Source organism: Cystoisospora suis, assembly GCF_002600585.1.
Source record: "Cystoisospora suis strain Wien I chromosome Unknown contig_4969, whole genome shotgun sequence".
NCBI classification, from domain to species: Eukaryota; Apicomplexa; class Conoidasida; order Eucoccidiorida; family Sarcocystidae; genus Cystoisospora; species Cystoisospora suis.
This window is the reverse complement of record NW_027157761.1, coordinates 643-11,514: the sequence shown is the minus strand read 5'-3', so window position 1 is coordinate 11,514 and position 10,872 is coordinate 643. Positions and strand designations below refer to the sequence as shown.

Sequence of the window (10,872 nt, the reverse complement as noted above, 5' to 3'; positions counted from 1 at the left end):
AGAAAGAGAAAGGAAAGAAAGAAAGAGAAAGAAAGAAAGAAAGACAGAGACAAAGAAAGAAAGAAAGAAAGAGAAAGAAAGAAAGAGAAAGAAAGAAAGAAAGAAGGGGAAAGAGGTACATATATAGATATATATGTACGTGCGTGTATAGAGGTAGTCTGTTCCGTGTATAGACTCTCATTCCCTATCTATCTCTCTATATATTGAAATTCTTTTCCGCTCCTCTTTCTCATCCTCTCCTTCTTTCTTTCTTTCTTTCGATAAATTCTCTGTAGTTACACTAGTTAAGATAAGAAGCTAAGGTCATTCTCAATGTGCTTATACTTATAATAGTCATTGTTTGAGCCCTATAGCCAAAGGCGAAGGAGTTCACGTCCCTCTCCCATCTCCTCCTCCTTTTCCTTCTCCTCCTCCTCGTCTTCTTCTTCTTCTTCGTGGTCGTACGTCGTTGCTTCGGGAGGAGTCCTTCTCATCTCTATCACGTCGACGTCTACATATCTATATAGAGATGTACTTCCAGATATATATATATATATATGTAGGTGTTTAGATACATTTTGTTTCTGCCTATCCTCCTCCTTTGCTTCTTCTTCTTCTTCGCATTTTCTTTTTTTCTTTCATCTTTCATTCTCTTTCTCTCTTTCTTACTATTCTCCTTCACTTTCCTTCTTCCCTTCTTTTGTTTCTTCTTTTTTCTTTGCTTCTTTCTTTCTTTCTTTCTCTCTCTCTCGTTTCTTTCTTTCTTTCTTTTTCCTCTTATCTTCTTTTTCTTTTCCTGTGTCGGTTTGTATTTTGGCTGGTCTAGTTGAGACAGGTGTAGGAATGGTCCCTCTCAAATCTTATCTCTTTCCCGACTCCTCTTCTTCTTCTTCCTCTTCATTCCCAGTAGCATTTTCTTCATCTTCGCCATCTTCATCTCTCCCGCTTCCTCCTCCTCCTCATCCTGCGGGCCCTCTTCTCCAAGCTTCTTCTTCTTCTTTGCTTTTCCCCCCTCATCTTTATTATCGAGGTCATCAGCAGAGCGAGAACAAGAGAGAGAAGTCTTCTTCTTCTTCTTTTCTAGCTCGCCCTGTCGATTCTCAGGCTGCTGAAGCTCGTCTTCATGTCTATCATCGTAGACAAGAGAACTCTTCTCTCCTTCTGCACCCCGTTGATAAGAAAGAGATAGAAAGATTGACTATCCATGCAGGAGGGGAAGGAGGAGAGCAGATTAAGACGCAAGAAAGAGTCGAAGAAAGAAAATCTTCTTCGTCTTCTTTCTCTCCTGCTGCTGCGGGAGGAGGAGGAGGAGGCGTTTCTCATCTTTCCTCGACGGAATGTGGTGAGGGTTAATTAATTAATTAATTCAGTCAGTCAGTGACGAGCAAAAAGAAAAGAAAGAAAAGGAACATACCAAAATACACACGAAACACACAAAGATAATTAGATAGAGAAATTGATAGAGACATAGATAAAGAGATAGACTCGAGGGAGATAGATTGAAGTTAGATAGATTACAGATAAGTTCATTGCAGATAGATAGATAGATTAAAGACAGATAGATAGATAGGAGTATCGAGAGAGATGGAGAGAGAAGCGTTGCAGAGAGTGTAGAAATGAATGGAGGGGTGCGTGCGAGAAGAAGAAACTCAAAAAGCCTGAGAGATCTTCGTCATCTTTGTGTGGAGGGGGTGTATTTTGTTTCTCCCCTCTTTCTTTCCATACATACATACATCTATCTATTTATATCTGACTATCTGATCGAGCCATAGTTTCGATAGTGTATGTCTCCGGTGTATGTACACCACCTGCTTCATTTGGTCTTCCAACTCTTCCCCTAAGTCCGTTCTTTCTTTTCTTTTCTTTTCTTCATTCTTTAGGTTTCAATCCAACGACTTCAAGTACAACTCACAATTGTGACAATTCTCTTCCTTTTCATCTTTCTTCTAAAGACCAAAATTCACTCTCTTCTTCTTCTTCTATGAATCGCCTCACCTCCGCATCGTCTTCTTCTTCTTCGTGTTTTCTCCTCCCTTTGAAAGCATGCAGTAGCAGCACTACTCATGATATGAAGAAGAGTCTTTCTCTGTCTTCTTCTTCTTCTTTTCTTCTTCTTCCTCCACAGCAGTCGCAAAGTCACTATACGAACCCGCATGCGACTAGCCATGACGATCATAGTAATAGTCATAGTCATAGTATTAATATTAATAGCAGTAGGGATGGAGGTGTTGAGAAAGGGTCGTAGAGGGAGATAAATATCATCCATGCCTTGGCTCTTCAAGAAGAATCGATGATCCTCACCTTCAGCCACACCATCGATTGTCTCTTCTTCTCCTTCGTCTTCATCTCTTACTTGTCCCAGTGTATGTACACCACATCACCCACTGCTCTCTCAAGCTTCTTGTATGCGTGGGTGATATGCATGAATGGAAATAACTCACACTCTATCTAAAGACACCTCATAGCGATCAAAAATTTAACTCATCTCTTTTTCTCCTCCTTTCGCTTGTGTGACCTCCATCCCCCAACATCCTGCACCTACTTCTGCTGCTCCTGCTGTCTCGTCTTCTTCTTCTTCTTTGTGAATGATTGACGAAAAGACTTTTCACACTTCGGGCTGGGGGCGCCTTTCCTTCTGCAGAATAAGAGAAAGAAAGAAAGAAAAAGATGTGGAAGAGACCGATCGAGCAGGGTGGCGAGCTGAGTAAGAAGAAAGAGAAGTTGCGAAACAGAATCACTTTCTTGACGAAGAAAAGAAGAAAAAGAAGAAGATCAAGACCAAGAGGAAGAAGAAGAAGAGATATGTGTGTTGCGTCTCTTCTTTTGTCCTACTTCTTAACATTTCGAGAGGAGAAGGAGAGAGAAGAAAGGGATAAGAAAGAGAGAAAGAGATAAGAAGGGGAAATAAGTGCCTTTTGTTCGAATCGAGACTACACAGTAGACTCACTCTTCATTCAAACACACACTGACATATAGACATATATAAATAGACATATATAAATATATATATATATATGTAACTAAGAAGAAACAGATATATCTGTCTTTAATCTATCTATCTGTCTTTAATCTATCTTTCTATGAGTATGTATGTATATATACGCGTTACACATTACTTCATCTGAGTGTATGTATAGCTAAATATATATATATATATAGGAGGGAGAGAGAAAGAAGGTTCTTCTCTTTTCTTTCATTTTCTTCTTCGTCTTTTGAGTGATATTAAAAGCTTTCCAAACGATTCTTACAGAGAGGCTAAGACTGAAAAATGAAAGAAAGAAAGACACGAAAAAGATGAAAAAGGGGACCATCCCTCCATTCTTCTTCGTCTTGTTCATCTCCTTCTATGACAGACACCTTACACATACACACATACTCTCTCTCTCTCTCTATCTCTGGATGTATATGTATACATGTGTATATATGTGTATATGTATATATATGTGTGTGTGAGTTATGTTCTGCATGATGCGGGTTGACTACTAGTGTAACTGCCGTCAGGAGAACGAGGAGGAGAAGAAGAAGAAGGAGGGGGGGGTGGGTCTGTTTAGATGTGTTTCTTGTTGTGGTGGATTTCTAGCCATTCTAAATCGATCAATCGATTGTTTGACTCGACTTTGATTGAGGTGAATCGATTCATTTTTCTATCTATCTACATCGATGCTCTACCACCCCTACTACTACTACGGCTGACTTCGTGACATTCCCCTCTCCAACGATCCTTCTTTCTTTCTGTCTTTTCTTTTCTTTTTACTCTTTTTCTTTCTCTTAGGAGAACACAAATACCTCAAGGAGATCCCTCCTCTCTCTCTCTTTCTTTTGTGAAATATGTCTTAAGAAGGAAAGCAAAAAGCGAAAAAGAAGAGGAGGAGAAGAAGAGAGAAAGATGAAAGAGAGTTTGACTGTTGACCTTCAAGAGGCAACTACAATATACATACCCCATATACACATCATCCTCTCTTCTTCTTCGTCTTCTATCTCTTCTTCTTTCACTTTTTCAGATAGATCATATTTAAGAGATAGGAAGAGTTGCTAGTAGAGAATCGACCTCTGCTCTTCTTCTTCTTCGTTTCTTGTGAAGGAAATGAAGAAGACAGAGAGAGAGAGAGAGAATTTATGGAACAAAGATCGAACTATCTCTCTGTCTCTCTATCTCTCTATCTGTCCATTTATTTATCTGTCCCTCTCTCTCTCTCTTTCTCTCTCTGTCTATCTCTCTCTATCTCTACCAGCGGAGATCACTCATAGATAGATTAAAGATAGCTAGATTAAAGATAGATAGATTAACGATAGATAGAATGGAGAGACATTTCTTCTTCTTTTTCTTCTCCTTTCTGTATTTTGACAGGGAGTTAGGGGGATGTTTTGCCAGTTGGAGGTGAGTTCATTCCTACTGCTACTGCTGCTGTGGCTGCTTCCACCACACAGAGAGACAGAGAGAAGAGACAGATGGGGAATGAATGAAGATGAAGCAAAAAAGAGAAAGAAAGAAAGTAAAGGAAAGGCAGAAGAAGAAGACGTGGCGACCACCTAAATGAATTATGAAGAACGTACTGCTGCTACTCCTTCTTCTTGTAATGAGTCTATATCTATCTATCGTTAATCTACCTATCTATCTTTAATCTGTAGAGAGAAGAGGAAGAGAAGAGACAGAAGTAGCAAGAAGAGGGAGCGGCGGGCTAATACTACCTGCACGCGTAGACCACAATGCCTATTACAAAGAGATAGATAAATAGATAGAGAGATAGATACATGAACCAAAAAGAGAGAGAAAGAGAGAGATAAGTAAAGAGATGAAAGAAAGATTAAAGATAGATAGAGGTAAAAGTTGCAACACTTCTCCTACTACTAGTCCTATTTCTTCTCCTCCTCCTCCTCTTCCTTCTGCTTCTTTCTGTCCCTTGTATGCATTAGTTTACTCAGCCTCTTCGTTTCCTGTCGCAAAGAAGAAGTCCACAACGTCCAGCATTCTAATCTCCATCAAAGAAAAGATAAAAAGAAGAATACTAGGAGTACTACTACTAGTAGTATTAGTAGTAGTAGTAGTCCTGCCACTAGTGCCACTACAAATCTCGCAGCCGTAAGGATAGAAGAAGAAGAAGCAGGAGGAGGAGGAAGGAGGAGTTTCTCTTCTTCTTCCTCCTGCTACTCCAGAGTCCTTCTCCTGACAAAGACGAAGAATCTTTCTTTCTTTCTTTTCTCCTTCTCTCCCTCTCTAGAAGGTAGGCTTCCCTCTTATTTGAGAGTCGCTCTTCAGAACGGAAGAGAAAAGAAGAATATTTCTTGTTTCATTCCCCATTCTCCGCCTCTCCGATTTATCTGCAGTAAAGTCTAGAATAATCCATTCCGCTGTCTCTAGATATATCGATGTGTATAGACAGACACACAGAGAGAGACAGAAGGTATGGTCTACAGATAGATAGAGAGAAAGATAGATTAAAGATAGATAGATAGATTAAAGATAGATAGATAGGCTACAAAGAGATAGGTGAAGAAGCTAGATAGATTGATAAAGTAAGAAGGTACAGAGAAATAAAGATAGATGGACGTCATACATCGCACGTGAGGTGTATCTTATGTTTCTTTCATGAATCTCTCTTTCTCTCTTTCTCTCTCTTTAATCTTTTCTTATGCATGTATTTATCTCACGCTTTGTGATTTGTATCTAGTTGTCTATCTATATTTGTATGGATATGTATGGGTATGGATATATATATATATATATATATGATATGTAGTGCCTTGCAAGTCTATAGATCTTCACTTCTTATAGATCTTCAGATCGAAGAGAGATTTCTACACAAATCTGTTCCTTCTCTCTTTCTTCCTTTCTTTCATACCGTAGCCTTCTTCAATTCTTCTTCTTTTGCTTCCTCTTTCTATCCTTATTTCATTCCTTCGTTTAAGTTGTTTCTCTTTCAAGAAAGGAAAAGTCGTTTCTTCTCTCCAGGAAATACCGAGAGAAAGAAAGAAAGCCAAACTCACACAGACAAAGCGAAAGAAAGAAAGGAAGAAAAAAGTGGAAGAAGGGAGAAGTCCATTCAAATCAGAGAGAATCGGTTTCTCCAAGACAGTCAGAGTGTATATACATCTCATCTGTACATACATCTCATCTGTACATACATCTCTATCCTATATAGCTATCTATCTTCACTCTATCTAGATCACCTTATATACATATATCATGTACATATACATATCTATATGTATGTGTAGATAGATATAGGAAGAGGGACAGGTAAGGGAGGGAGGGAGGGAGGGACATGCACATCCTCCCCTCCATCTGTCCTTATCTCTTCTTCTTCTTCTCCTTCTTCTTTTTAGCTTGAGAAGAGTCAGGAGGTCATAAAGAGGAACAAGAAGACACATCTCAAACTTCTTCTTCTCCTTCTTTCGACTGAAAGAAGAAGAAGAAGAAAAGCAAACCAATTTGGGAGGCCTTCCTCTTCTTCTTCTTCAGTCCGTAGAGAGAGAGAAAGAAAGAAAGAAAGAAGAGAGAAGCTGTTTTTTTTTTTTCTTCTTCTTCTTATGAGGATGAGGATTTTGAGGAGGATAGAAGCGTCAGTTTTTCCTTCCTTCCTTATGAGATAAGATTCTCATCTTTTCCTCCTCCTTTTTCTTTTTCTTCTTTTTCTTTTTGTGTTGATACGAGATAGTTGATGAAGGGAGAGGGGAGTTTCTTCTTCTCTCTTTTCTTCTCACTGGCCTGTCGTTTTGCATCTTCTTCTTTCTCTCCTAACTCATGATCTGCCTACACAGAGAGAAGGCGAGATACAGGCTTTAGAGAAAAAATGAGAAAGAAAAAGAAGAAGAAGATAGTAGTAGTAGTAGTAATACAAGAGAAAGAAGAAGAGAAGGAGAAAGAAAGAAAGAAGGCGAGGAGCTATAGAAGGAAGTGGCGTGTATTGTAGTCGTGTGCGGGGTCTAGGCGTCGGATTTCTTCTCTTCTCCATACCCAGTAAGAAGACCGAAGGGGATCGACAAGCTTCTCTAGCAAGTGACATCGCTGTATATACATTCACACATCAAAGCCGGCAAAAAAGAAAAAGAGTGAGAAAGAAAGAAAGAGGAGGGGAAGAAAGAGAAAAAGAGAGAGAGATGCGAATGAAATAAGAGAGAAGAAAGAACGAAGGAAGGAAAGATCAAAACAAAAGAACAGAGAGAGAATGAGAAAGAAAACAGATAAAAAGATTGAGGATAGATAGATAGGTAGATAGATAGGCAGAGAAGAAAAGGATAAAGAAAGACAGAGAGAAGAAAAGAGAGAAGGAAGGAAGGAAGGAAGGAAAGAAAGAAAGAGATAGACAAACAAGCAGACAGAGACAGAGAGAGAGAGAAAAAGAAAGAGAATGACAGACGATGGCAAGTCAGGGTCTTTCTTCTTTCTTCCTAAGTGTGTCTTATGAAAGAAAGTGTTTCTTTTTCTTTTTCTTTTTACCTTGATAGCGGATTGTGTATTCTGATAGAAATGGAGGTCCAGATACAACTGCACCTCTAAAATACACTTCTCAGCTCCCTGTATACTAAGCATCTCTATCTCTTCCTCTCTCTCTCCTACTTCTTCTCCTTCTCCTCCTCTCCTTTCTTCCTCGCCATCCTTTTCTTCTTCTTCTTCTTCTTTTCTTTTTCTTGTTTTCCTTTCTAACTTTCTTTTCGCTGTCTCTACAGAGTCCCGTAGAAGCATGAAAGTCGCTCGGATCTTTTCATTCTTCAAATCAATCTCTTGTTCTTTCTTCTTCTTCTTCTTCTTCTTCTCCTCCTCCTTTTCTTCTTCTTCTTCATGGAGCCTCTTCATCTCCGCTGCTGGACGTTCCCTCTCGCCTTCTTCTCCCTCCTTCTCGACAGGGAGGAGCTGAGAAGAAGAAGAAGAAGCACCTGGAGAAGAAGAAGAAGAGAGAGAGGAAGATGATGAAGGAGAAGGGAGAAGAAGAAGAGATTTGATAAAGCATCGAATACACCCGAGGGCATGTTGAAGAGCGGCTTCGTTATCAGGCAGCTTCTCCCATGACTCCAACGCATACCTACAATATATCAAAGAAAAAAAGACAAAAAGAAAGAAAGAAGAAAAGAAAAAGATGAAGTAGAGAAATATCAACATAAACAAAAGACAAACATACAAATATATGTATATATGTATATATGTATGTATATATCTTATTCATGACTTATAGACATACACAGGCTCCTTCTTTTAGCCATTTTCACTATCATCACATAGTTATATATCTATATATATATACATATGTATATATATATATATAGATATATGCAGATAGAGATATATAGATTTAGATACTTGCACATGTATGTATCTACAGAGAGGGGGTCTAGAGAGATAGGTAGTGAGATAAGATTCAATGAAGATAGCGATGACTCTCAAGACCTCAAACACAGTGGCAAGATGAATCCAAGAGAGACAAAAAGAAAAAGAGAGCGAAGAAGAGAAGACGACGAAGAAGAAGAAAATGACCCGAGGAGAGAGAGAGAGAATGAATGAATGAACGAAAGACACAAGGAGGTTGCGAACCTTTTTGCTCTTTCTTCTTTGATTAATTTCTCTTCTGCTACTTTTTCTCCTTCCGTTATGATCTGTCTGTCTGTCTGTCTCTTTTCTTTTTCTTTTTCTTTTTCTTCTTATCAGCAGCCAGCCGTGGAATGTAAGCATTGGAAGGTTCGACTTTTTATGCCTCTACTTACTCGAGTTCTCTTCTCCAACTCTCCGTCCGTATGCGCAATCTTCTCTTTTCTTCTTCCTCCTCTTCCTCTTCTTCTTTTTCCTTACTATCATCTCGACAACTCCAGTCACACCCCCCATTTCTTTCTTCTTCTTCTTCTCCCCGCTTTTTGGCATCTTTTCCCGGATGAAGAGAAGCAGTAGCAAAAGGAGAAGATGAGGAGTCTAAGAGTGATGAGAGTGCTTTCTTCTTCTTCTTTTTAGAGATTTCTTCCTCATGATGCGTCACATATTCTTTGACGGTAGTCATGCGAGAGGTCCAGGCGGAGTTGTTGTATGGGTCGTCTTCTATCAACCTCCCTATACTCTCAAGATCTTCTTCTATATCATAGTCATAAAAAGAAGAGCTCTCAATATCATACAAGACAGACATCTTCTCCCTCCTCGTTCGTGACAGCCAGGCTCTGAAGACAAAAGACACATGACAAGAAGAAAAAAAACAGAAAGAAAATCGAAAGAAGAGCCTCTTTCTTTCTCCCTCTTTCTCTGTGTACCTATATGGGTATAGAGATAGAAAGGAAGAGAGGTGGCCTGTATGTATATTATCTATCTTATATATTGTAGTAATACATAGCAATACTTTAAATAAGAATAATAGGGATAGGGACCCGCTCTCGTCCATGCTGCAGAGCTGATCGTTCAAAGGATACAGCAACCCCGCCTCTGCCTCTTCTTCTGCTAATGATCCTCACACTTTTACTACTAATACTAGGGCCATGATGAAGAAGAGGAAGAAAAGAAAAGACTGTAAGTCATGAATGTATGAGGATACTAAGCACAGACATCTGAAAGATGGAATTGAATACTGTAGTGTTAATCATTTATCTATCTATGGTCTGTCTATCTATCTGCGGTGTATGTACACCCACCTATGTATGGATTGATTTGTTTCGGCTGTATCTAAGCCTTAAGCCCTCGCATGTGTTTGGACCAAAGACAAAGAAGAAGAAAAAGAAGAAGGAGGATAGGAAATTGCAACGACGCATGCTAAGGCCACTCCTCATAGTTACAGCATACTACTACTAGTACGAGTAATAGTAGTAGTAATAGTAAGCTTAAAGTAGTAGTAGTAGTAAGCTTAGTAGTAGTAGTAGTAGAAGTACTAGTAATAGTAGTGATAGCTGTCGCATCTACCAGGTAGTAGTGGTGGTACTACTAGTAGTATTGGTAAGGGGGGGAATTCCTAATGTTTACGGCAGCAGTAGAAGCAGAAGGAGTTTTGAAGAGAGTCGTAAGGAGAGGCCGACCGACCGACATACAGCTCGTCGTTGTCGTCGTTGTCCTCACCCGAGGAGTCGTGCTGCTGGTAGAGTCATATTACATAGTCATCCTACTCCTACGACTACTACTAGCACTCGCCACAGTAATACTAAGGAGACGAGGAATAGTAGTAGTGACAGCAGCAGTAGTAGTAGTAGTCATAGTAGTAGTAGTCATAGCAGTACTACTACTCATACTAGTCATAGTAGCCACCTTCTTCTTCTTCTTCTCAATCTTGATAGTGATAGTACTACTACTACTATTATTGTCGATAGGAGTAGTAGTAGGAGTAGGAGCAGGAGTAGTCGTTAGAGTTTCTCCATAAGAAGAGTTGCATTTATACACAACTCACAGTCATACAGTAGCTCTAGTAGTACTAGTACTCGTAGTAGTGAGGAGAAGGAGGAGGAGGAGAAGGATATCTACCTTTATGATGAGAAGGATGAGAAGAAGGAGGATACTGAAGGTAATCGTAGTAGTAGTAGTCGTAATACTAGGCAGGAGAAGAAGAGGAATGCTTACCAGAAGCATAACTATACCAAGAATGGTGCCTAAAAGAAGAAAGTGACTTTCTTATACCTCACAAAAAGAGAGAGAGAGATAGAGATATGGGGTTTCCTAAGAAAAGAAGAAAGGATGAATGCATGCATGTCTACTGGAACGTGGAGAAGAAGAAGAAGGCAAGAAATCTTCATCCTTTCTTTCTGTCTGTCGTTCTCTCTCGTGAAACAGATGTGTCTCTTCTTTCCTTCCTTCTTCTTATCATTCCTATTTTCATTCTTCTCCTTCTTCTTACCTGTAGGCCCATGCAGCCATATTTTTGGAGTCTTTCCAGAGAACTTGTGTAAGGTCGTCTCTTTCGTCGTCGAAAAGACGAAGCAACTCATCGCGACACTTCC

General features: G+C 39.5%; 3 protein-coding genes across 3 annotated transcripts in view; 2 read left to right on the top strand and 1 right to left on the bottom strand.

The window, feature by feature from the left end:
• The window catches only part of CSUI_008730 (proteophosphoglycan ppg1), a gene marked incomplete at its 5' end in the record, with an annotated part of 6,837 nt that extends 3,878 nt beyond the window's left edge, over positions 1-2,959 (top strand). Inside the window, 2 exons of the mRNA XM_068068855.1 lie at positions 806-1,321; positions 1,860-2,959. Coding sequence (XP_067919171.1) covers positions 806-1,321; positions 1,860-2,224 — 881 coding nt within the window. The remainder of the gene's footprint in view (positions 1-805; positions 1,322-1,859) is intronic.
• Positions 2,960-3,144: 185 nt separating this feature from the next.
• On the top strand, positions 3,145-4,389 carry CSUI_008729 (uncharacterized protein). The gene has a single exon (XM_068068854.1). The coding sequence runs from the start codon at positions 3,274-3,276 to the stop codon at positions 3,430-3,432; it is 159 nt and encodes a 52-aa protein (XP_067919170.1). The 5' UTR covers positions 3,145-3,273; the 3' UTR covers positions 3,433-4,389.
• A 1,750-nt stretch (positions 4,390-6,139) lies between these two features.
• Positions 6,140-10,856, bottom strand: CSUI_008728 (uncharacterized protein). The gene is made up of 4 exons (XM_068068853.1): positions 10,770-10,856; positions 8,677-9,117; positions 7,418-8,000; positions 6,140-6,985 (listed from the first exon to the last, which is right to left on the bottom strand). Exons 1-4 carry the CDS (start codon positions 10,787-10,789, stop codon positions 6,863-6,865), a joined length of 1,167 nt encoding a protein of 388 aa, XP_067919169.1. The 5' UTR covers positions 10,790-10,856; the 3' UTR covers positions 6,140-6,862.
• Positions 10,857-10,872: the final 16 nt, after the last annotated feature.

Excerpts from the sequence above, each read along its gene's own strand:
- CSUI_008729 (XM_068068854.1), top strand. The coding sequence starts at position 3,274 with ATGAAAAAGGGGACCATCCCTCCATTCTTCTTCGTCTTGTTCATCTCC.
- CSUI_008728 (XM_068068853.1), bottom strand. The coding sequence starts at position 10,789 with ATGGCTGCATGGGCCTACAG. Across the intron at positions 9,118-10,769 it reads ATGGCTGCATGGGCCTACAG|AGCCTGGCTGTCACGAACGA; the intron begins GTAAGAAGAAGG and ends TTTTGTCTTCAG. Across the intron at positions 8,001-8,676 it reads AGTTGGAGAAGAGAACTCGA|GTATGCGTTGGAGTCATGGG; the intron begins GTAAGTAGAGGC and ends GATATATTGTAG.